Source organism: Carcharhinus amblyrhynchos, chromosome 30 (genome assembly GCF_965287045.1).
Source record: "Carcharhinus amblyrhynchos chromosome 30, sCarAmb.v2.hapA, whole genome shotgun sequence".
NCBI classification, from domain to species: domain Eukaryota; kingdom Metazoa; phylum Chordata; class Chondrichthyes; order Carcharhiniformes; family Carcharhinidae; genus Carcharhinus; species Carcharhinus amblyrhynchos.
The window spans coordinates 33,005,182-33,031,998 of record NC_137353.1 but is presented as its reverse complement, the minus strand read 5'-3'; the positions used below and the strand labels follow the sequence as shown (position 1 = coordinate 33,031,998).

Genomic DNA, 26,817 nt, shown 5'->3' with positions numbered 1-26,817 from the left:
TTTGTGGAAAATAGGTGAAAGATATTGAAACACAGGTCAGAAAATAATGCCTGGCTGACCTACTGAGTATTTCCATCATTGACTATTTTTATTTCAGGAATGTTCTGTAATTTTTTTAAATCTAGTGTGGGGAGTTAACATCTGTCCAAACTATTTGAGTAAGGACTCCAGTTTGAGGAGAATAGTGGCTTCTGGTTCCAAGACCAAAGTAATTAATTTTTTTATCCAAATCCCTGCATCTGTTAACTAGCTGTATTAAACGGATGTGATCACATTAACTAAATAATGCATGTTTTAACAGTAACTATTGACCCTTGCAGGTGGTGGACGACCTACAGAAGAAGCTTGGAACACTGTTCCAGTGACAAAGAGCAGCAGGACGATAGACCCCAGCAAGTTCCCAAAAATCACCAAAGTATGAACGTTGTTACAAATACCCTGAGATTTTGTTGCTGTAATAATTTACAGGCAAATTTGAGATAAACCAGTAAATTAAGTGCATGCTGACTATTTATATTGATTATAAAGGATAAAACAGTCACATATTTCCTGTCTATCTCTGCACATTTTGGTGATTGTTGCACACTACAGGGAAGTTTTGACACACGTTGATTTCCCAGAAATTCAAACAAAATGTCCAATTTTTTTTTTCAGAAAATACTGATTAGGATGTTTAAAAATTAGGGCACGTAGATTGCAAATAACGTGGCCATGAAGTGGTGGTTAGGCAGCAGAAAGCAATAAGTAGGGATTAATTTATGTTTTGGATTTATAATGGGACCTCATTGCTTTCTAATCCATATATTTAAAAAACACACAACTTCTTGCACCTCCTGTCAGTTCAGATTCATTTCCAATGTGTACGTTTATAGTTGACAGCTGTTAATGTAAATATTACTAGAATTATACTGAAGATACAGCTAACACAGTGGTAGGTGGGGGTGGGAATTACTATGTACTGCACTGACACAGGCATTTTCCACTGTTAATATAAAATCGAAGTCCATAATGGCAGTATATAAACAAAAGGAAGATTGAGTATGACATTAAAACAAGGACTGTGTTATGCCTACATATCTTGGTCCAATTGTCCACTTCTCTCATCTTGTTTCACCTGAAGTTTGCATTTGATCTTGACTTACTATTTGCAAAGCCAAAGAAGATTGACTAATTTTAATAAGTTATTTGGACATGGACACAAAGTGAATGATATTAAATGTTACTAATGACACTAAAATGAGGAAGATTAGAAGTTTACAAGATAATGCTAACAGGTGCTGAGAAATATAAAGTAGTACATCGTGGGAATGACACACAGGCCTCCAATAGCCTTGGGGGGGGGGGGGGGGGGGGGGGGGGGCACAAAAGCAGGTTTGTCGAGGCATGTTAATGCATTCATCAGAAGAAAGGGCCAGAAAAGAGCTAAACAGAATTCTGAAATTTCATTTATATGAGTACTGATTGTAGTGATTATGAAGTGATGTTGAATTGAACAAGACATTGGTTAGGCTATAATTTTAGGTGTCATACTGGGCACTGCATTATATCAAGGATGTTACAAGTAAGGAAAGGGTGTTCCCAAGATTCTGTAGAATGTTATCAGCAGTGAGAGGTTGTAGTTACTGAAGAAGAAGAACATTTAAGTAGGGATCTAAATCAAAGCTTTTAAAATTGGGGTTCTTAAAATTGTGAAAAGTTCTAAGAGAATAAATAGTGAAGGATTGTTTCCACTTTTCTAAATGGGACATAAACTGGAAATAGTTACCACTAGAGAACAATGCGTGAGATGTTATCACATACAAAGCTAAAGCCAGTATCTATATCACTAAGGACTAACTGAAAAGAGAATTGAGAAAAAGAAATAGGAAAAGGATGAAGAAAGTTGGATCACAGAAAGCACATCCCGTTGAAGAGCTTCACAATCTCAATAGGCAAAAGAACCTCCTTAGCACCTCCAGTGAAAATTGGACAACTGTAATTGTGGAATCTTTGAAATCCACTTTGTAACTCTACGTTCTGAGTCTTATGGAAACAGAATGACCATAGGATTCAGTTATATAACCTCTGTTTATTAGGCACTGGTTTTGTTCCCAAATGGAATCCTCAGCACAGTGCACACTTTTGGTGCTGGCTGTGCTCTATACTGCCCTCAGTCGGTAATAGCACAAGCACAGGGAGCTTGCAGCAGAAGTACGCAGAGTATATCTGATTGCGACATTCTGATTTGATGCGAGCATTGCCACTTTTGACATCAATCTAATAGTTAATGCCCTGCCTCAACCTCTCATACTGAGCATTCATTCAGCAACCAGTAGGGCCGCCTTTCAAGTTAGGTGCTGAATAATTTTTTAATCGGCTGTGTAAAATGTTGCAGAACCAGCGGTCATGGGTTAATCGCACGTTGCAATCCCTGCCCCTGTTTTCGGGGGCTGTCTAATTTTGCCCAAGTATTTCATGCGTGAACTTATTAGATGACCAGCTGATTACTCCTCCTGGTTCAAATTTGTTCTGACAGTTATAGGAATAAGATTAATAGTTTAATGCCTTGGATATTTAATAGACTGGGGAAAAGGAGAGGATGAGATAGCAAATACGTGCTGCCTTTTGCTGGTTAATGCCCAGAAAAGTACACAGAAATGAAATGACATGTAGCATGGCCAAAAATATGTTTTGATCCAAACCTGATAGGTCAGTCCAATAAAGTCAACTGCAGTCATGGTGATTTAATTTGTGTTTGATGGTAAATTTTTTTGTACTATTCCAGTGAGGAATGCAAGTGCTGGAGAATTAGCATTTTTGTTGTCACTCTCACTATTGAGCACTATTTTATTACTACAGACATTAAATGCTTAAATCATGGAACTCCCTCCCTAACATCACTTCAGGTGTATCAACACCACATGGACTGCAGCAGCTCAAGATGGTGGCTCACCACCTCTTTTTTGGGCAATTCGAAATGGGCAATAAATACTGACGTTTCCATCGATGCCCAAATCCCATGAACAAATAAATCCTCAGAGTGTACCCCTGCAACTTGGTGTGAATTTTTCTCATGGAAGTCACTTAACTCCTCTTATCAGTCAGTTTGCCTTTCCTTTTGCAATTACAGTTGGTAATTGCACTGAAACTATTTAAACAATTTCACATTTTACCCTTTCAAAATTAAGCAATGAGAGCTTAATTCAATCCCTGATCCCAAGGGTGAAGAAACTTGACATTCTTCAACAATTATGACTAATTCACTGATTAATCATGGTGCAGATTTTGGCATTAATTTGGGATCGATCACAAGAACATGATGTACTCTTGACCACCTCAGGCTGGTTGGGTGCTTCAGGAATTTACATAATTTTGCCTGTTGTATTCAGATTGCTACTGTGCAGAGAAATATTTTTATCTCAACCTTTATTTTTAAATAATCCTAATTTAAGCCTATGTTGATAAGCACCAGTGCATTGAGATTTTGAAGTGCAGATAACTTCAAGTCACTGGCGGGAATTGGAGAAGAGGCCAAAGTATTGCACATTTGAGTTGGGCGATTTTTATTTTAAAACACGTAACAACATTGAATATGGATTGAAACGCCACATAGATTGTCGCACCTGGTGCTTCGTAGGTCAAGTACAGTTATTTTCATTTTGGCATCAACCCGTTACGCAGAAACATAGAAATGTTACAGCACGGAAGGAGGTCATTTGCAAAGAATCTGGATGTTCCTTCCTGCTTTCCAATGGCAAATCAGCTGGCTTCACATTGCCTGTACATCCTTGTGTCCAGTGCTCCAATGGTTAATTTCTTTGTGTCACATTTCCATCAACTCAGGGACTATCATATCACAAACCATTTAGCCATCTTTCCTGTACTAGCCTAACTAATCCTTTGGTTCCTTTCTGAACTGGATGTTCAGCAATCTACTTTGAAGGATTTAATCAACACAGCAGTGAATGATTTTAGCTGGGAAGTTAATGCATGTAGTCCCTACTCTGAGAAGCTTGTTAATGATGAGCTAGCTCTATAGGTTTCTACCAAATTAAATAAATTATTTGTGCCTGTAAATTCCATTTTTTGTTACAATATGGTCCTTAAAATATAATCTACCACCTTATGTGCAATCATTTTCTAAAAGAACGATATTAATTTGAAAAACACACTTGGTGATCATTTATGCTAATCAATTTTGTCCCAGATGCAACTAAATCTCTTGACGAGTATGTCAGGTAATTACCATCTCGTGCTATAAGACAGTTGATTTTCACACTGAGTGAGAGTTTGTGTTGATCAAAGCAGAATGCCTCGTGTCCCAGAGAGAACCCAAGTCTGTATGCATCATCGCAATCTTTTTAAAATTTGTAAACTTGACGTACCAAAAATGAGGTCCAGGTTGTAATTATTAATACGTATGGGCTCATGGATTAAGTCCATGTTTACTATGAGACTGTTCCTCTTATGGGGTCTAATTAGCTGCTGTTCCTGTTAAGGGATTTGTTAATTAATGCATGGCTTGTGTTATGGGATATGCTAATTAATTTGCGGTTCCTGTTACAAAGTTTGAATTGATGGAACCATAACTGCACAATCTGGATGAATTTTTGTCCCTTCCAATTTTCTTGGAAGTGTGGGCACATACAAGCGTGCAGTTGCAAGGATTTCAGGAGCCCAGAGGAATGTTGGTAAACCTTTACAGCTAAGCTCCAACCCACCCATCACTGCCCACCCCACAGCAGGGATCAGAAGCAGGAACTGAGACTATTTCATTTTACATCTCGCTGGGCAATTGTAGCAAACTTGCTGCTATTGCAGTTGATATCTACTTAGCATTAAACCAATGTTTGAACCTTTCTTGGCCTGTATCATTTACTATTGCACCAAGTCAATCTGCCATGCAGTGGGACAGTGGATATTTCAGTGTTAGAAGGAACAACCGTCTTGGTTGAGAATCTCAACTATTGTGAGCTTGCAGCAGCATTGTGGAAACTGTTTCCACGGTAGTGGTGGAACAGTTCATAGGTTTAGGAATTGTGTTTTACACGTAAGCAGAGAAAGGAGGAGTGACGAACGTGCAAGTATTTTGGCCTGTTCAGCGTGATCACCAACACCATCTTACCTCAAAATTTTGAAAGTGTTCTTTTGCTTTATTCTATTCCTTAGCCTGCCACTGATGATAAAATTCAGTTGGGTCCAGGATGCCGATTAGGTAGCTGGGGTAAGGGCAGCAGTGGAGGAGTGAAAACTAATGAATCTGGTAAGTGAATTGGTGCTCGTTTAATGTCTTTGTGGAATTTTTCACATTATTTGTAAACATATCTTTGAATATCAAGGTTATTTATTTTACTTCTCCAGCCCTATACTCACAGTGCAAACAATTTATTGGCTGTTGGAAGAAATTATTTCCAACTTGATCTTTCAAACTCTAAATCAAATTAAAGAGGAAAATAATCTGTATAGATTGCTACTCTTTTTGAGTAGTTTAGAGGTCCAGTCATCTAACTCCTCATCCCCTTTCCACAGGCACCTTCCAGTGTAGGAGGTACAACACCTAGCCTTTTAACTCCTCTGTCCTCACTGTCCGAGGCCCCAAACACTGCTTCCAGGTGAAACAGCACTTGTACTACTTTCAATTTGGTGTAATGTATTTGTTGATCACAATGTGATCCCCACTGCATTGTGGATACTCAACGCAGGATAAGTTGACTGCTTTGTGGAACACCACCTCTCAGTCCTCAAGCACAACTCCAGCTTTCTGGTTTCTTGTAAATGCTACCATGCTCATGTTTCTGTCCTTGACCTGAGCAATGTTCCAGTGAAGCTCAGCACAGGCTGGAGGAACAGCAGCTCACCTTCTGATTAAGTGCTCTACAGCCTTCTGATCTCAAAGTTGAGTTCAGCAACTTCAGATCATTAACTCTGTCCTCCAGTTGGATTATTTTTTTGCCAAGTGCCAATCTGTATGTTATTCTCACGGGTTTGCTTTCAGACAGAGCTGTATTTTATTCTGACCATAACACTTGGACCAATGGTTTGTTTCTTTTCTATAATCATTGCCACTCCCTTTGCCTTTTGTTCCAAAATATATTTGTCATTTTGTCTCTTCTGTCCTCTAACGTATCCCTAACCTTCCTTTTTGTCCTATCTGACCTCTTTCTTCCCCACCCCCACCTCCCCATCCCTACCTTACAACATAAAACTCATCACATTTCTACTTTCATATTGGCCTCTACGTTAACTCTGTTTCTGTCTCCACAGATGCTGCCAGACCTGCTGAGTTTTTCCTCACACTGTGTGTTTATATTTTAATTTAAAAACAAATCATCCTCATTTAACTGAAAGGCAAGCGGCCTTAACCCAGGCCCACACCTGTGCTTTCTGCTCTACCACAGAGAAACGTTCATTTCCTGTTTGCTATTTCACTGACTGGAAAACAATCTTGTGGTTAATCATCTCATTGTGTTGGAAATACCTCAATCTGACCAACAAGAATGTAGGTTAACCTAAATTAATTTTTCAGTAAAAAAATCATAAATCACCAACCAACCATATCAAGGTGACCTTTTAAAGAGAGAATATATATTTTTGGTTTTAACTTCTTGAGCTTATTGACATGAATTAACGTGCAAAACATTGTTTCTTAGAGCAATAGAGATGGTGGAAATTGAACTTTTCTGTGTGTATTCACAGATCTTTGCTGCTCTACCCCGTTTAATTTCTTACCTTTCAAGTGATTAGTGATCTTTTTATTCTTCCTATCAAAATGAACCTCCTTACACTTCACGATGCATTTCATTTGCCATTTATCCACTCACTCGACAAAACTGTTTGTCTTCCTGTATTTCGTTGCAGTGAACTCCCCCTCCCTCCCAAGCTGACTCCAGCGCTTAAGAATGCAATCTAGGCTGATACTTCAGTGCTGTACTGTAGGAGTGCTGCATGATTGGGTCTGCCTCCTTTTCTGTTTTAAGTAGGTCCTGCTCAAGTAAGCATGCAAGATCCCATAGCCGGTTTGAAGGAAAACTTAAAATTTTCCAAGTGTCCTGGCCGACGTTTTTCCCCTCAACCAATTCTATCAAAAAAGGACTGATCATCTTGTTTGTTGTTTTGGGATTTTGATGTTAAAGTTGGCTGCTACGCTTGCTGGATGTGAAGCACTTTGGAACATCTGATTATGCATTGAGGGACATGTAAATGCAAGTTAGTTCTTGAAAGCCACTACATTAAGCGTGGATAAAGCTCAATATTTTATTTCAGAATCGCCACGGACAACCAGTTTGAATAGATTCTCTGTACTACAGCAATCTACCCCTCCCTCTGATTCAGATGCACGTAGGACGCTACCTAGGTGAGTGCTGTTGAAGCTGATGAAAATAACCTTGCATTTTCCTTTGGTAAGTTTCCAGCACAGTATGCCAACACTGTTCTCACTTAATCTTTAAGGTTATTTTTATTTTGTTTTGGGTTTATTTTGTTCTATATTTGGTACCTGGTGCTACATATTAAACTGGCTTTGTATTACATCTAAGCTTCAATAGAAAAATAAAATCAGGAAATGGTGAAACGTTGATTGGGTAAATGGACTAAAAGATATGGAGGTAAATAAATAATGGGAAACATTTAAAGAAACAATTCAAAATTCAACAAAAATATGTTCCACTGAAAAGCAAAAATTCAGTTAGAAAGGTCCATCCTTGGTCTACTAAGGCATTTAAGGATAGAATTAGATTTTAAAAGAGAGACTTCTAATCTCACAAAGAATAATGATAAAGTTGAGGATTTGGAATGTTTGAGAAACCAAAAAGGGCCACCATAAAGTAAAGAGCAAAAAAATAGAATGAGAGAAAACAAGCCCGGAATATTAAAACTCATTGTAAGACCTTTATAAGTGTGTGTGATATACAATGGCATTGGACAAATATTTTGTGCCCATCTTCACAGTGGAAGACACAAGTTACATGCCAGAGCTGGAGGATAACCTAAGGGGCTAATAAGAAATTAAGGAATTACTATCAGCAGAGCAGACAAGATGGCCAATGATGTTGGGCTATTGGGAGGTGGCACTAGCTGAATTACTCCTTCAGACAGCCAGCACAAGTATGGAAGGCCAAATGGTGCTCTCCTATGCTGTAACTATTCAATGATTCTATGTGTCCTGGTGTTCTAAAAGGTAGTTGCAGAGAAAACGGGTGTGTTTGTTAGTCTTCCAAAATTCCTTGGTTCTGGAATTATCCTAGCAGATTAAAAATTAGCAAATATAACTATGCAAGAAAGTAGGGGGAATACAAGTTGTCAGACATATGCTAGAATCTATTATTCAACATGTTTTAACAATACACTTAGAAAAGCATAGTGTGAGTACTACACTTCGACGTGATTTACGAGAGGAAAATGTTTGAAAAATTTTATTGATGTTTTGAGAATGTGACTAGCAGGGTAAATAAAGGGGAACCAGTAGATGTAGGACACCTGGATTTCCAACAAGCATTCAGTTAGGTTCCATAAAAGGTCACTATGCAAGATAAGTGCTCAAGGAGTTGGGGCAATATATTAGCCTGATTAACGGGCAGGAAGCAAAGAGTAAGGATGAATGGCATATCTTCAATTGGCAGGCTGTGACGAGTGGAGATCAGTATTGGGCCTTGACTGTTTGCAGTCGCTATTAATAGCTGAGACGAAAAGACCAGGAGTATTGTATCTAGATTTGCTGACAAATGCAAAGCCATGTGTGAATTTAAGCTGTTTGTGCTTATTTTTTCTCGACCTGTTAAATCTGTAATTATTTTCTTTATTCATTTCAAATCTGCGCCTGTATTAAATCTGTCATTGTGCATACAGGTAAACCAAACCCATTAAGCAAGCAATCGAATGCCTGTTGGAAATCCAAGTATCCTACATCTACTGGTTCCCCTTTATCCTACAAATTACATTTTCAAAAACACCAATAAATTTTTCAAACAACATTTTCCTCTCGTAAAATCATGTTGACATGTACTACTCATATTATGCTTTTCTAAGCATGTTGTTAAGAGTTGTTTAACAATAGATTCCAGAATGTCTCTGACAACTGATGTCCCCCCCCCGACCCCCTTCCTTGAACAGCTATGTTACATTTGCTGATCTTTAACCTGCTAGGTTAGTTCCAGAAGTGAAGTTGTGAGGAGGACACGGAGGCTGCGAAGATAGATAGACAGATTAACTGAGTTGACCACAAGGTGGCAAGTGGAGGATAATGTGGGAAAGTGAGAGATTATTCACTTTGATCGTAAGATTAGAAAAGCAGAACATTTCTATACGGTTTGGAAATGCTGATATTGAGGGGCACTTGAGTACACTCGTACAAGGAACACAAAGTTAGCATTCAGGTACGGAAAGCAAACAACACTTTGGGCTTTATTGGAAGAGAATTGGAGTATTTCGAGTTATTTTGACCTGTGAATTACAAGACAACAAAATGACTCAATTTGTTTGCTTAATGGGTTTTGTTTATCTGTACCCACAATGACAAATTTAACATAGGCACAGATTTGCATTAAATACAGAAAATGATTACGTATTTGACAGGTTGAGAAAAAATAATTACAAATAGCAGCTGCTCTATTGCATCACTCCCAGCAAAATAAACTCTTCACTGATCTCAGCTATCAGAAGGTTCAAGTACGTTACGTTACTTCCAGCAAGTAAACGCTTCACCAATATCTAGCTCAAATATGTTATGAACCGTAGTCCAGAAAGTTGTCCATCTTTCTTTTGTGTATTTCAATTTAGTAAGTTCAGCAGATTTTACGTGAAAGACTGATGAACAAGGATCTCTTCATCAGCACTTTCCTATTTTTCCCAAGGCATGTTGATTTGAATGTCGTGCTTACAAAATGTGGCCCTGATCTTACAGTCTACAGATTGCCAAAAACCAGGCATATCTTCATGATCTTCTTTGGTTCCTGCAGAATAGATTCAGTGGGAATTGCCAGGGAAGTTTAAAGTTCCAATGGACAATTCCCCTGCTTGCTAGAGCTCTCCGAAAAAGTCTCCAACTCTGACAACTTAACTGCCAAGGAAATGTTAGACAGAAAAATCCTAGCCTAACTCCTGGGTAATTATACAACTCACACCCCTGACTTACTGTTTGACCCCCTTGAATCCTGACTACCTACCTGACCCCATTGTCTCAACATGATCTGACAAGCCCCCATCACCTGACAACTGCCCCTGACACTACCATCCCTCCCTCCCACCCCATCACCTCACCCAGCTGTCAGTTACACACATTTAATCTATCTACCCATTCACTCATTCTCTAATGCAATGGAAAGCCAGGGATCTTTAAACAATTATTGTAATATGGCAGCTACTGCTGCAAAAACAATGAGGGTGGTTTCTGTGCGGCATCTTTCCGCAGTTGTCTATGAGGACTTCTGTTCTGAGTGAGGTCTGCAGTCTCCTCCATTAAAAGTCAGAGACTTTGAGCATTTGTAAGTGAGTAGTTTTTTTTGTCCATTCGGGACAAAAAAGAACTACTCGCTCATTCACAAATGTTTAAAGTCTCTGGGCACGGTTTCTAACTCTGATCAGAGGTTTTAGGACTATGTCAAAAAATTTATGTTTAATGACAAAAATCTTGCTACAATTGTCCATGGCTAGTGAGAATACACCTGGAATACCATGCACAATTTTTGTCTCCATTTTTAAGAAAGGAGCCAGTTGGTTTACTAAATTGGTTCCTGGTGAGAGGATTGTCCTGTGATGAGAGAAAGACGCTGAGTAAACTGGATCTATTTGTAGTGGAGTTCAGAAGAATAAGGGGTCATTTCATTGAAACATACAAAATTCTGAAAGGACTTGATAGGGTAGCCATTGAAAGGTCGTTCCCCCAGGTTGGGAATCTAGAACATGGGGTACACAATCAGGTTAAGAGGCTGATTCTTTAGGACTGAGATGAGGAGCTATTTCTTCACTCAAGGATTGTGGATTTTGAAATTCTCTACCCCAGAGGGTTGTAGGTGATGCATCCATTGAATAGATTTAAGGCTGAGCTCCATAGGTTTTTGGTGTTTCAGGGAGTAGACATGTAAGTAGAGTTGAAGCCAAAGATGAGCCATGATTGTATTGAATGGCGAAACAGGCTCGACAAGCTGTTTTTTTTTATTCCTGTTCCTATTTCTTATGTTCTTGCACCAAATACCACTCGTGGGGAAGATGACCTAATTCTAGATTCTCAGTCTGTGCAGCTGTCATCCTGACTGCTGGGAGGTGTGCTGTATCAGTCCAAGTCAACATGCGCATTTGTTTTTCTCCATCACCACAAGATAGAACCTTACCTGTGGGCAGTGCCACTTTTCCTGGCTCACAGATAACAACGCTAATTGAGATTGGTATCTTGGGTGTGGATCATAAATAGTAATAGACTATCTCAGTAATGCTGAATTGCTCTCATCTGCCACGATTTTCAAGTGTGCTAAGCCATGTCTGCAATTTTGCCTAGGCACCTTATTTACCATTAAATGTTTATGAAAGCTGCGTTATTTTTACCAGGATCCGAGTAAGAGTTGTCTTTCAGTTGCTGAAGGTCCCATTGAGAATGTTTGAGAGAGTTTTGTTTGCGGTGCAGTTTTGCTGTTGAACTAGATTCAACTGTCAAATACAGTATAATGTACATGTAACTTCATTTATTTTGTTAATACATGTGAAATATTTAATGGAAATTTATTAAAAGGAACATGCATATTGTGTTGAAAACTTTATTTTTAAATTTTAATAGGTTTCTTCCTCTATGCAGTATGTTGGAGATATATTGTGATAAAGAGCAACTGATGGTGAAAATACTTAATTGGATTGGGCGTTGCCCATCCAATATGTTGAGAGGCAATATTAATCAAGAGGGTGAAAATTTAAAGGGAACCAGGAACAGAGACACCTTGGGGTGCATCAACACAAATTATTGCAGGTGGCAAGGCAAGTAGAGGAAGTGGTTCAAAAAGCAAATGGGATCCAGGGCTCTTTAAATCGAGGCATGAAGAGGGAAAGCAAGGAAATGATAGAACTTTATCAAACACTCGTTCAGCTTCAGCTGAAATATTGATCCATTCTGGGCACTACAGTTTAGAAGGGATGTGAAGGCTTTGAATAGGATGCAGAAAGGATTTATGAGAATGGTTCCAGAGATTTGGGTCTTTGATTAAGTGATTAGATTGGAGAATGCTAATAGTGTTCTCCTCAGAGAACAGAGACTGAGTGGAGATTTGATACAGGTGTTTGCAATCATGAGAAGCTTAGTCTGAGTCGATAAAGAGAAAATGTTCCTATTAATGGAAGGATAGAGAACCAAAGGATAACAGTTTAAGGTGATTGATAAAGTAATATGAGGAATAGCTTTTTTTGCAAAAGTAATAGTTAGGATCTGGAATGCACCAGCTGAGAGTATTGTGGAGGTAGATTCAATCATGGATTTTGAAAGAGAATTGAATAAGCAGCTGAAGAGAAAGTTAGCAGTGCTGCAAGAAAAGGGTAAGATAGTGAGATGAGCTAAATTTCTGAGTGCTGTCAGAGAGCTGTGAGCCAAACTGTCTCCTTTTGTGCTGTAACTACAATTCTGTGTAGTATTCAACAGCTGGGGTGTAATGTGATAACTTGTTAGGTGTGTCAAATTAATTGTGATATGTTATTATGATAATCCTGGTTGGCCCAATTAAATCTCCAAGATATTTAATATTTTGTGTAGTGCACTAATGAAGCCTGAAGACAGTCTCATCTGTTACTTAGTAAACCTAGACCCACCTTGAACTTGACCAGTCTGATGTAAAGTGCACATCAGAATTCATTGGACTTATTCCCTGACAATGTTTGTAGTTAGGATTGATAACTGCTGGGCTGTAAAACTAATTGCAGGAGCAACAAGCCCCTGATGTCAGTGACTTCAACAACTTCATATGGATTCCCATCTTAAACTGATTTTGATTTTTACTTTCAGAATTTTGCCTGAACGTAAAAGATTGCTGCTCTTTTCTAGACATGACATAAACCTCTGGATGTTAAAGGAGGAAATGAGACAGGGTAACCCCTGATCAGGTTCACATTCTTGAGGATGAGGTCAAACAAACTGTGGGGCCCTTACTTATTAAGTTACACCGTATTTACAGCAGTGAGGCCATTTGGCACAAAAGGTCTCCGCTGGTGTGTATGCTAGGCACAAGCCCCCCTCCCACCGGCTCCACTTCCCAACCTTTTTTCAGCTAACTCCATCAACGTACTTTATTCCTTCCTTTCTCCTGGTTAAATGCAATTATGTTAATTGCCTCAACTATTCAAGTTGCCCCTCAAGTGTCCTGAGATATGTAAATCAGAGGGATTAGCGAGGTAAATATTTGGGATTGCAGGGATAGGGTCTGGGTGGGATTATGGCCACTGCAGACTTGATGGGCCGAATGGCCTCCTGCACGGTAGCGCTTCTAAGATTCTGTTCTTGTGATAGTGGGTTCCACATTTCATCAATTCCTGGATAAAGACTGGGGATTATGAATACATATTATTTTATACTGTTCTATTTCCTTATCTTCCAGTGGTTAATGTGTAACTTTATAATGCAAAGATTGTCTTTTTTTTCCCTTTCCTTCCCTGCCACCCAAATAGTCGAAGCAGTACTGGAAGAGAGAAGAACGATAAGCCAGCTCGGCCAGCCATCACACGGGTGAGCAGCAGCAAGGAGTTGTTTGATGATCGAGCACGAGAAGAAGAAAGGAGAGAAGTCCTTGAAATTGTACAGCAAACCACAAGTACCTCCGAGGAGAAGAGTGTGGAAGGAGACAGGAACCGGACTAAAGAAAATGGTAATTTGCATTTCGGCATCTTGCATGTGCAATGGCTGTTCGGAATGTAACAACACGAGACTGGGTTCTATACGGAGAATGCCACTTGGATCTTTCTTCATTTATTCGGAAATCAGTGACATAATTAAAAATCAAAACAGCACACTCTGCACTATTAATTTTTGCAATATCTCACATCCAGGGTGAGTCGCAAAACATTCATCATGTTTGGTCATCCAAATAAGATAAAGAAAAACCGAATGGCCTCAAAACTTGTGCCAAACTAGAACTTTTCCAAACGTGGTGTTTGAGGTATTTTCTTTGTGTTCTCCCTATATTTGTAAATGTGGAACGAAGTGAGCGTCCAAATTGTGAGTCTTTGCCAATGCCACTCTAGGCCTGCTGATGAGTGAGCACTAAATAATGTAATAACCACTTAAGTGGGCACCTCGAGACTTTTCGGCAACTGTCCTCAAATTCATATTTGTTTTAAACATTTCTCTGTTTTGAAAATCTGATTGATCTATGATTGTTCAAAAGCAGTTTATTGGAGGGCCTATTCATCAGTAAGATAGGATATGTGACAGCTTCATTCAAAAATTGGTTGTATGCAAGTTTCAGTATTTGTTGGTAGCCAACTAGATTTGTAGGTTACACATTGCTCCAGACATGGCTGAGTTCATTTGGATCCTGTCACTTACAAGTCTCACTTTTTGAGTGTTAGTTGTTCACTGAAATTTTCTAATTAATGCCACACTGCGGCTACTCAGCAGTTACCCTTCCCATCTTCTGATCCTTGCATATTGGATCCATGCATATCACTATCATTGCTCCATCTCACGACCCCAGTTCCTTTCAGTTCCATATTACACAGGCTCCCACTGCTGGTTTCACCGCAACATTGATAGGAAAGCACTCAGCCTCGAGGGAGAACTTCATATCTGTCTTCCTGTCCCCAAGCCTTTGCTTGTTGCTCGAGTTTCCAAACAGCTGACTCAACCACACGAGCCATCTCTGACAGGGTACATTATGGCTGCCACTTGCTACATACTTTGACCTTTAGAAAATATTTTAAAAATGAGCAAAGAGTTGGTGGCAGTGGAGTAAAATGAATGGGAGGAACAAAGACAGGATACTGCAGACAAAAGGCAAACTAAAACTGAAAGCATAAAAAGAGAAATGTGGAAACGGTGGGAAAATATATGAGCGGCATGCAGAGAAAGACAAAGTGAAAGGCCCAAAGAGAGTGACTTTTTTTAACATTTGTCCTTTAAAAACATCACTGGAAATAAATTGGCTTATTCTTTAATAGATCCTCCTGAGTCTCATTTGGTAAAGTCCAAGTCACTGAGAAATAGTCTTAAATCTGTTTTATACTGATTGAGTATATCTTGGGTGAGGTAACAATAGGTGGGTTAAGGAGGGAAACGTCAGCCGGAGACCCTGTGTGCTAACTCATGGTGCTTTTGCTGGAAATAAACCAGGTGGCTGTCAGATGCAGCCTAGTTTGGGTTGGGGAGTGGCCTTACTCTTTGCTGGTTGCCGCATGAAAATAACATTTAGTTACAGCAGCTGAACTAGAGGATTTATTTACCAGCTTTTAATTCCAAAAGTTTGTAAATATCAAAAGCAGTTGCATATTTGCACAATAAAATCTTTCCCTGCAGGCAATTGGTAGCCAGCCATACTCTGGCCCCTTGTGTTGGGCAGATGGCTGCCTGGTGAAGTATTTGAATACATGATGGAGAAAATAGCTGCTCTGATGCCAGCAGTGAGCTGGATCATATGGTCTGATGACAGTGCTGTGACATGCTGCTGATGTCACAAAGTCACTAATCACTACATCAAACTGGCAGTGTGTCACAGGCATGGAAACGAATGTGCAGACATATCTCTGAAGGAGCACTATTACTTAGTTAAAATTCTAGGTTTTTATGCCTCAGAATTCTGTGATCGGAGCACACAGGTAAAAGTTGTATCTCATCAAAGCACTAAAAATGTGAAAATGGAGATATTATAACTTGAATTTATAGGAGTTAATTTGTTACTTTCCTTACTTTTAGACAAACCTATCACAGGTTAAGTAGGCTCTGACAGCATATGAAGGACTGAAGAAAACCTTTTAAATTTGTTCTTTTGCAGTGAAACCTGAAGTTTTTCCTGCTGATGCTTCCCCCAGATCTAATCTGTCTGAAGAGGAGATGGAGAAAAAATCAAAATCCATTATTGATGAGTTTTTGCACATTAATGATTATAAGGTGAACATTTGCAGAATTTGAATCACTATATTTTACAGCTGACTATTAAATGTGAGAAGTTTATATCATAACTGACTAACATGGTTTCTCAATTGTTTTGTTCAGTACTTTTTAAAGGCTAGCTAGGAAGATTTAGTAAAGGAGCTGGAGTCAGCCATTAAGCGTGCTTTTCCATTCAATTATGATCGTGGCTTATTATCATGATGTTTTCTCCCCACAATATCCCCGTATCATTTTACTTCATTGGTATTTAGAAATTTGTGGGTCTGTGCTTTAAAAATAGTCAATAATTGATCTTCTACAGCTCCCTGAAGTAGATAAGACCAAAGATTCACAAAGTTTATGTATTAGTAGGCTGACAGTACTGTAATGAAGTTACTGTGAAAAAGCCTAGTTGCCATACTCTGGCGCCTGTTTGTGTAAGCTGAGGGAGAAGTAAGCATGGCCAGTGCACTTAATCAGCAAGACTTTTGGGCTGTGGGAGGAAACTGGAGTACCCAGAGGAAACCCTTACAATCGTCAAGGGGATTCACGGAGATGTTTGATAGGTATATGAGGGATAAGAGAATCGCGGGTTCTGCTGATAGTTAAATGAGGAAGGATAGGTTGGGCTGAATTTCCTGTTTCTGTGCAGTGTATGTTAATATTTAATTGTATTGTTAGGATACAGAGGTGGAGGACATTGTTTAAGTATTTTGCACATGATGAATCGGAGATATCTGGGACACTGGGTGTATGGGAGACCAGTGAAACTGAATAAAGTCAATAAAATCTCTGTCTTGGTTTTGGCTTCACCAGCCAGCTTGCTATGTAACTCTCTTAGCATCTACCTGTGTACTAAGATTTAGAAACATGATTAATAACGTACAAGAGCAGATCAGAGATTAGGAATTCAGTCATTTCCTGATGAACAAAGCCTGTCCACCATTTCCAAGGCACAAGTCAAAAGTGTGATGGATCATTCTCCACTTGCCTAGCAGAATGCAGCTACAACAACACTCGAGAAGCTCGACATCATCCAGGGCAAAACAGCACATTGATTGGCACCCCACCCACAAACATTCACTCCCACCACCGATGCACTGTGACCATCTCTGAGATGCACTGTAACAACTCACCAATACTCACCAGCACCTTCCAAACTCTCAGTCACTATCATCTAGAAGAAAATGGGCAGCAGACACATGAGAACTCCACCATCTGTTCCCCTCAGAGCCATACACCATCTTCACTTGAAAATATTTTGTCACTGGATGAAAATCCTGCAATTCCTTACATAACAGGCTGCGTGTATACCTCCATCACACCGGTTTACAGAATGGAAATAGGCCCTTCAACCCAACTTGTCCATGCTCCCAGTTTTTACCATTAAGCTATTCCCAATTGCCTGGGTTTGGACCATACCCCTTTATACCTATTTTACCCATCTAAATGCTTTTTAAAAGACAAAATTGTGTCTGGCTCTGCTACTACCTCTGGCAGCTCATTCCAGACACTCACCGCCGCCTCCTGTGTAAAAAAAAAAAATTGCTCCTTTGGATCCTTTTGGATCTCTCCCCTCTCATTTTAAACCTATGCCCGCGAGTTTTAGACTCTTCTACCTTTGGGCAAAGATGTGGACTATCTACCTTATTTATGCCCCTCATTATTTTATAGACCTGTGTAAGATCACCCTTAAGTCTCCTACACTCCAGGGAAAGAAGTCCCAGTCTATCCAGCCTCTCTCCTTATAACTCGAACCATCAAGTCCTACTGACATCGTGGTAAATCTTTTCTGCACTCTTTCTAGTTTAATAATATCCTTTCTATTATGTATATTATTTCCATTATTGAACCCATTAATTTTTATTGTTAATTTCAGAATGCTGTCAAATCTTTCCAAAGTTGTTATACTTCAGTTAAAGCCTGCCATTTCCTCACATCTCTGGTGTCTGTTTCATCTTCCTACCTGTTTTGAGGTTTTGCTTGCTTTGCAAAGTAGTGAGATGACTACTGTCCATAATTGCTTCTGGTCAGTTGACCAATGACCTGGTGATGTTCTTTGAACTCCTGATGCAAAACGTAAAAGGCTCTTGATGGATAGGGATAAAAGGAGAGGGAGAGTTTTTAAATTCCTCTGATAGATTGTGAAGAGTTGAGGATTGGTATTTGTCTTAAAATGTATCAAATATTCTTTCCGATAGTAATAAAGGCCTTGCCACATTTGCTTATTTGGTTCTCATCATTAGCTCGTGTTTAGTTCTTGGTTCTAATCCAAATTCTTGTCTGTCATGGTTTGAAATATATGTAAATCCTTCAGTTATGTTGGAAATTTGAAGCCAAATTCCTCTGCAGTCAACATCCTCAGCCCAATTCCTTAAATATAACTTCACATTTTAATGCCCACTAATCTCAAAAAGCAGGAAGTCAGAAAGAGAGGAAGTGAAGAAAAGCAACATTAGTGAACACATTTATTACATGTAAACATTAAGGTGGGGAAGCAATTTGAGTTCCCATTTCGAGATTTGTGCTTAATGTTACTCTTTGTGCAACAAGGTACCATTAATTTTGTTCAAAAATATTAATTTGTGGGCTCTAAGAAAAGTGTTGGCAGTGGGTAAAGCAGAGAAGTTGAGGAATTATTAGGGAATAAGTAGCATTTGACTAGAATTGTTTTCTGTTTCCAGGAAGCACTCCAGTGTGTAGATGAATTGAATTCATTGAGCCTGCTCCATGTCTTTGTGAGAGTTGGTGTGGAATCAACGCTGGAGAGAAGTCAAATAACAAGAGAGCACATGGGGCAGCTTTTCTATCAGCTGATACAGTCGGAAAAACTACCCAAGGAAGAATTTTTCAAAGGGTGCGTAACACTTGATGAAGAAGAAAAATATGCGATGAACTCTTGCACTTTAGTTTTGGGATGAGTGGAACTTTACAAAGGGAGTGATTGATTCTATGTAAAAGACAAGCAGTTGGTTATATCATGTCACATTTGTAGAAGCCCTCCACATTAAGCTGCCTCGAAGCATTTATACAACTTGAGCTGTAGTGACTGCTTCGGTGACGATTACGGCAGAAAGTCGGTGCCTGCGCCAGGCATTCTGACAGGGGCGTGAGAGGGCACCAAGAGAATTCCACAAACATGTTCATTTAATGCCAGTGATACTTTTCTGCTTATGTGAATCAACACTACAGAGACCTCCGTTTAGCTGGATTCCTTACATTATTATCCAAGCACCGTGCAAAGCTCTGTTGCCACATGATCAGGAATTTAACTGGAAATTAAGTTCTTCATTGCAGCAAGTTGGATAATAACTATAAGGGTGAACAGAGATTGGCATTTAACTAACTAAGAGTTTAATTGCCTCTCTAGTCACTCCGTCCTATATAGCACTAATATCACTACAATACTTCATTTGCAAAGATAAGTTTTTGGTAAATTGTGAAATTCGTTTTGAGGCTTCAAGATTAATTTGCAGCGCCCTCTGTCTAAACTAATTCCATAAAGGTTTCAGTGCAATGGACTCCAGTCTTCAAATGGAAAATTGGTGAAAACCAGAGCTCAGAATGCATTGCACTTCATAAAAACTGAGGACTGAACATGTGTTTCTCGGCAAAGATAGTCCAAAATAGTAGATCCAATGCTGTGTCTAACACTAAGCTCTCACTATATATGCAGGCTGAATGTACTATGCACCATATATATGTTTGAACGTACATCTGATATCTGGCTTTGATACAATAAGAAGTCTCACAACACCAGATTAAAGTCCAACAGGTTTATTTGGAATGTCAAACTTTTGGAGCACTGCTCCTTCATCAGGTGAGTCACCATTCCAAATAATCCTGTTGAACTTTAGCCGCCTTACTGTGAAACTTCTTACTGTGCACATCCCAATCCAAAGCCGGCATCTCCACATCCTGGCTTTGATGGACGACTCTTGGAATAGATTGTGACATTGTTTTGGTGCGGGGGTTGCAGGGCAGAGGAAGCTGAGAAAAAAGTTAGCACATTCAAGCATTACGTTGTTTTGATTTCTTTGCTGCCGATGTATTAGTGTGACAGATTGTATATTGTAAAACGTCGGGTGCTTTTTCTTATTAACTTGGGTGTGTTTATTCTAATGGTGGCTGAAATATTGTGCTTGAGTATTTTTTCTGTTTCCTTTCAGGTTTTTAGAACTCTTGGAATTAGCAGAGGATATGGCCATTGATATACCACATATATGGCTATACCTGGGTGAACTTGTGACGCCCATGTTACAAGAAGGAGGAATCTCTATGAGAGAATTATTTACGTAAGTTTATGGTCCGTTGCTTGGATAATGCACTTTGTTGTAATAGTTATTAGTAGACATTAATTTCTGATTTTAATTTTGTTTAATTTCTGATCTCATTTGCCTGCTTTTTTGCTGGCATTTTATTTTGACAGTTATGCATTATATTCTGCAGATGTTCAAGTGATCATTTTTTGAAAATAACATCTGGTTTCAGTTAACGTCTTTTAGGTTATTTATTTGTAAAGGGAGCTAAAAGTAAAAGTGATGCATCAATTTGCTCCTGATCAATTTTAACAGTAGCTACAAACTTCATTTTGCTTATCTGTTCAATAATAGAAATGAAAAGATCATCTTGAGTCAGCAAAACAGGAAAAAGCTTCTCGATTTGAAAGGCCAGACAAAATTATGTTTAAACATGAGAGTGAAAGAAAGCTACTCTGGCATTCCTTGAGGATCTCATTCCTATCACATCCATATCCTCAGAAGGTGGCTCTTGCCATAAGTCCCTGCCAGCTATAAAATGGTATTCTTTATGGATTCTTTAGCTTAGAACAGTCTGTTGTGGTTTACAAGTAGCATTGTGGCAAGTAATACTGGCGCACACAAGTGCCAGCTAATGGCCATCACCAACGAGAGAATCTGACCATTTTCCCATAACATTCAATGGCATTACCACTGCTGACTCCTGCATTATTTACATCCTGCGGGTTACCATTGACCAGAAGCTGAACTGGACTAGCCACATAAATACTGTAGCTACAAGAGCAAGTCAGGCTAGGAATCCAGGTGAGTAACTCATCTCCTGACTCCCAGCATATTACAGCACATCCATCATATTACAAGGCCCAAGTCAGGAGTGTGATGGAATACTCCCCAGTTGCCTGGATGAGTGCTGCTCCAACAACACTGAAAAAGCTCAACACCATCCAGGATAAAATAGGCTGCTTGATTGGCACCACTTCACTGAGCAGGAAATTTACAACTCTTTGGGTGAAGACATTCCTCCTCAGCTCAGTTGTATATCTGCTCCCTCTTGCTTTAAAGCTATGCCCCCTAGTTCTGGTTTCATCTGCCAGTCCTTCTATCTTATCTATTCCCTTCATAATTTTATATGTTTCGATAGGATTCCTCCCCCCCACCATTCTTCTAAATTCCAATGAGTATAGAGCCAGCCTACTCAGTCTCTCTTCATAAACCAACCCTCTCAACAGCACCTTACGCAGCTGCAACGTAACCTCCCTGCTTTTTAAACTCCATCCCTGTAACAATGAAGGACGAAATTCCATTTGTTTTCTTAATTACCTGCTGCACCTGCGAACCAACTTTTTCTGATTCATGCACAAGGACACCCAGGTCCCTCTGCACAGCAGCATGCTGCAATTTTTTACCATTTAAATGCTGTAATGCAGGAACTCATCCACAGCTCCTTAAGCAGCAGACGCATGGAAATACCACCACCTGGAAGTTCCCTCCAAGTCATTGGAAATATATCGCTAATCCTTCAATGTCACTGTCAAAATTCTGGAACTGCCTCCCTAACAGCACTGCGGTTCAAAAAGGCAGCTCACCACCACTTTCTGGAGGGTAATTAGGGATGGGCCATGAATGCTGGCCTAGCCAACGATACCCACGTAAGTGAATTTTGAAAAATGAAAAACCTCTTTGTATCCACTTGATTAGTTTTTGCATCACTGAACTATGTTGCCATCCCTTGAATCATTTTCATACTTTCACTACGCAAGAATAAATACCCTTTATGGTTTCACTAGTGTTTTATTATATGTCCATAACACTTGTTTGACTTATCATTCTCTGATATACATTCTCGTTATACATCTGAAACTTTTATTTGGCTTTGCAGCCACTGGCGCACATTGTGAATGCATTTATATATCTGTCATCCGCTAAATTAGGTATTTCATTATAAACTCAGAAGTGCTTGCAGTATTTGGTTCAGTCTGCCTTATGTTTAGTAACATTCTATCACAGTATATTGTGATTGTCTGGACGTTGAGAATTATGTCACAATCTGTGTACTAGCTGTTATTTTGGTGAGGACATAGTATTGCTTAGTCTGGCCATTTAGTTCCTATAAGTTACTCAAAATGCTTTCTAAAATGGTTCAATAACAATTTTCTAATGTAAAGCATCAGGATTTAAACAACATTTAAAAACTAAAGATTTCACAAGATTAAACCTGAATTGTGTTTGCATCTTTGAAGTTTTTATTTGAAGATGGCAGCCTTCCCCAAAATTCTGGGCTTGGGTTTAGTGTTTTTTGTACTCTGAGGTACATTTAGGATTGTGGAATATGGCAGTCATAGAACTTTTACAGCACGGAAAGAGGCCCTTCGGCCCGTCGTTTCTGTGTCAGCCATCAAACACTTATTCTGATCTCTTTTCCCAGCACTTGGTCCATAACCTTGTGTGTTGTAGCATTTCAAGTGTTCATCAAAATGCTGCTTAAATGTTGAACATTCCTGCCTCTACCACCCTTTCAGGCAGTGAGTTCGCTGGTGAAAACGTTTTTCCTCAAATCCCCTCTAAATTTCCTGTTCCTTACCTTAAATCTTGGTTATTGACCCTATTAGTAAGGGAAAAAGTTCCTTCTTATCTACTCCATCTATGTCCCTCATAATTTTGTTCATCTTGATGAGCCCTTCCACTCGGCCTCCTCTACTCTTAAGGAAAACAACCCCAGCCTAGCCAGTTTCTCTTCATTACTAAAATGCTGCAGCCCAGGCAACATCCTGATGAATCTCCTCTAGTGCAGTACATTCTTCCTATAATGTGGCATCCAGAGCTGCACACATTACTCTAGCTGTGGCCTAATCTGTATTTTATACAGCTCCATAATAACCTCCTGGCTCTTGAATTCTGTGTCTCACTAATAAAGTCAAGTATCCCATTGCCTTCTTAACCACATTATCTACCGATCTTGCTGCCTTCAGGGATCTTTGGACATGCATCCCAAAACCTGTCTGGTCCTCTCTACTTCCTACCGTCCTACTATTCAGTGTTTTCTCCCCGGCCTTTTCAGTCTTCACAGTAAGAAGTCTCACAACACCAAGTTAAAGCCAACAGGCTTATATGGCGTTTGCTACAAATAAACTTGTTGGACTTTAACCTGGTGTTGTGAGACTTCTTACTGTGTTTATCCCAGTCCAACGCCGACATCTCCACATTTTGTTAGTCTTCCGCAGTGTACGATGCTAGTGCTACTGATGAAACGTTGTTGCAGCTTATACTCAAAACCTCTTGATAATTATTCGAAGATGAGCAATATCTCAACATTTTGTATCAGACCAAAGCATCTACACAAATTAGATCGATGAAACTTCATAACTGCGTGAATAACTCAAAAAGCTTTGTGACAACAATCATGCTGCTTGTACAGTGATGATTTGTGCAATTTTGCAGTTGTTGTCCGCTCTAAGAATCAACCCAAATCAAAAGATACTGGACAATAAATATTTTCTCCTCCTCTTACAGAGAACTTAGTAAACCTTTACTTCCTGTGGAGAGAGCAGGAGTTCTGCTTGCAGAAATTTTGCACCTTCTATGCAAACAAATGGTGAGTAGAAAAGAAGCACTCCTTAGCAGTTTTTGATACTGCACATAACGCAAACAGAGGAGCAACAGAGTCCTTTTGTTCTCCCAAAGTAACATTTTTCAAACTGAATCTGTTGTGAACATTTGCCTTTTGTTTTTAATAGAGCCATAAGAAAGTTGCGGCCTTATGGAAAGAGGCTGGCCTAAATTGGAAGGATTTCCTAACTGAAGGAGAAGATGTCCAGCACTTCATTAGTGATAAGGTGAGACTGTCTTCGCTTCTGACACTCAATTTGTTAAGGATTTTTATGAAGTGAGTTAGTTTCACTGCAGCCACTTGTCTGAATCATCATAATTTTTCTGGCACCATCTGCCATATGACGCCATGAGGAAATTAATGTTTGGACCCATCCAGTATTGAGAGTGAGCTGCAGTACACACATGCATTTAAATCTTTGAAAGCCCAGAATGAATGACATCCCTCAAATGTTGCGCAAGACTGTGTGCATTGTTGCTGTCTGCCAGAATCTTTTCACTTTTTAATCAACAAATTTAGCTGATGTAAGCATATCAAATTTGAAAGGTTATGTGGGATGTGCAAATGTTTATGTGCAACACAAACGGCAATCTAAATATTTTGTTGCTTAATTTCGCCAGATGGGCAATTCCTGTCAAAAAAAAATTTGAAATTGGACATGCAATGAACAAGAGTTTCTTCGTTTATGTCCGTAGGCTTCCTGTGTGTTTAGAGTGCTAGGACCATGGTGGCAGTGGAGAGATCAAAAATCCTTTTGAAAGCCAGGGTTAATTCTAATGCATCAAACAAAATATTGAAGTTGCTGGAAATACTTGATCTTTCATTAATTGTTCTTCTTTCCCTGCAGCCTTTTGGGCTGCAGGGAAAAGCCTGGGAATTACAGGCCGGTGAGCCTCACATCTGTAATGGGTAAATTGTTGGAAGGTATTTTGACAGACCGGATCTACAGGCATTTAGAGATGCAAAGACTGATTAAGGTCAGTCAGCATGGCTTTGTAAGTAGAAAATCATGTCTCACAAATTTGATTGAGTTCCTTGAAAGGATAACCAAGAAGGTAGATGAGGGCAGTGTAGTTGATGTTGTTGACGTGGATTTTAGCAAGGCCTTTGACAAGGTACCACATGGTAGGTTGTTGCATAAGGTTAAAGCTCATGGGATCCAGAGTGAGGTAGCTAAATGGATACAAAACTGGTTTGATGACAGAAGCCAGATGGTAGTTGTAAAGAGTTGTTTTTCAAATTGGAGACGTGTGACCAGTAGTGTGTCTCAGGAATCGTTGCTGGGTCCACTGTTATTTGTCATTTATATTAATGACTTGGATGAGAATATAGGAGACGTGGTTGGTAAGTTTGCAGATGACACCAAGATTGGTGGCATAGTGGACAGTGAAGAAGACTATCTCCGATTGCAACGGGATCTTGATCAATTGGGCTGGCGGGCTGACAAATGGCAAATTAAGTTTAATTTAGATAAATGCGAGGTGATGCATTTTGGTCGATTGAACCAGGGCAGGACTTACTCAGTTGCTCATAGGGCACTGGGGAGAGTTCCAGAACAAAGAGATCTTGGGGTTCAGGTGACAGCTACTTGAAAACTGAGTCACAGGTGGACAGAGTGGTGAAAAGGCATTCAGCATCTTGGTTTCATTGGTCAGAATATTGAATACAGGGGTTGGGGTGTCTTGTTGAAGTTGTACAAGACATTGGTAAAGCCATACTTGGAATACTATGTACAGTTCTGGTCACCCTATTATAGAAAGGATATTATTAAACTAGAAAGAGCGCAGAAGAGATTTACCAGGATGCTACTGGGATTTGATGGTTTGAGAGTTGTAAGGAGAAGCTGGATAGACTGGGATTTTTTCCTCTGGAGCATAGAAGGCTGAAGGGTGATCTTATAGAGGTCTATAACATAATGTGGGGCATAGATCAGCTAAATAGTCATATCTTTTCCCAAAGGCAGGGAAGTCTAAAGCTAAAAGGCATAGGTTTGTGAGAGGGGAGATACAAAAGTCATCAGAGGGGGAATTTTTTCACAGAGGGTGGTGAGTGTCTGGAACAAGCTGCCAGAGGTAGTACTGGAGGTGGGTACAATTTTGTCTTTTAAAAAGCATTTGGAGAGTTACATGGGTAAGATGGGTATAGAGGGATATCGCCAAATGCAGGCAATTGGGACTAGCTTAGAGATTTTGAAAAAGGGGAGCGGCATAGACAAGTTGGGCCAAGGGTCTTGTTTCCATGCTGTAAACCTCTATGACTCTAATCCATTCCACTCTATAGCCTGAAAGGTTAAATGCTGCCTGACCTGCTGAGTGTTTCCCACGCTTTTTAGTTTTACTTGTAATAGATATTTGCTGAAGCCCCCATGACCTCCAACATTCTTTTCTCCTCTAGCAAATGTATTGGAAATAGTGTAACTGCCTGTACAAGTTATTTAAATTAGCCTGAGCTGAGCATTGACAGTAGTCATCGACAGTAAGAAAATAATATTTCCTTCACTTTAGATATGACTGAATTAGGAATAGATATGTGCTGGAACATATTTAAATATTCATGGTTTTTACCTCTGGAGAGCTGTATAATAATGTAATAGATCTTTTCTTTAATCTGCAGAATATAAGTTTTAAACATTTTATTGTAAGGAATGAAACCATCAATATATTGGAACTAGTTTAAGCTACACTGCGCCTCCCAGCAAATTTAATGTTTTGCAGTTTCTAGGTTTCGAATATGGAACTGAACATTTCAATATCAGACTGTAAGTCATCATGAAAGGAGGAGACTTGTAATTTGAAATTCATTATATATTTACTAAACTCTCCCTTTAGTTTAGCGTGTGCTTCACTTGTCCAAAAATACTGCCTTTTCTTTTAGTAAGATGTTACATGGACCCAGATGTTTAAGGCAGTTTATACATAATTGTA

General features: G+C 39.4%; 1 protein-coding gene across 9 annotated transcripts in view; it reads left to right on the top strand.

Annotated features, from left to right (window-relative positions):
- LOC145360241 (eukaryotic translation initiation factor 4 gamma 3-like) overlaps nucleotides 1-26,817 on the top strand; it is a 338,012-nt gene that overhangs the window by 298,243 nt on the left and 12,952 nt on the right. For all 9 annotated transcript variants that reach the window (XM_080215311.1, XM_080215316.1, XM_080215315.1 and 6 more), the window contains 9 exons: nucleotides 321-415; nucleotides 5,149-5,242; nucleotides 7,243-7,333; nucleotides 13,612-13,808; nucleotides 15,930-16,045; nucleotides 18,712-18,884; nucleotides 20,197-20,322; nucleotides 23,797-23,878; nucleotides 24,021-24,119. In XM_080215311.1, the coding sequence (XP_080071437.1) occupies nucleotides 321-415; nucleotides 5,149-5,242; nucleotides 7,243-7,333; nucleotides 13,612-13,808; nucleotides 15,930-16,045; nucleotides 18,712-18,884; nucleotides 20,197-20,322; nucleotides 23,797-23,878; nucleotides 24,021-24,119 (1,073 nt within the window). The remainder of the gene's footprint in view (nucleotides 1-320; nucleotides 416-5,148; nucleotides 5,243-7,242; nucleotides 7,334-13,611; nucleotides 13,809-15,929; nucleotides 16,046-18,711; nucleotides 18,885-20,196; nucleotides 20,323-23,796; nucleotides 23,879-24,020; nucleotides 24,120-26,817) is intronic.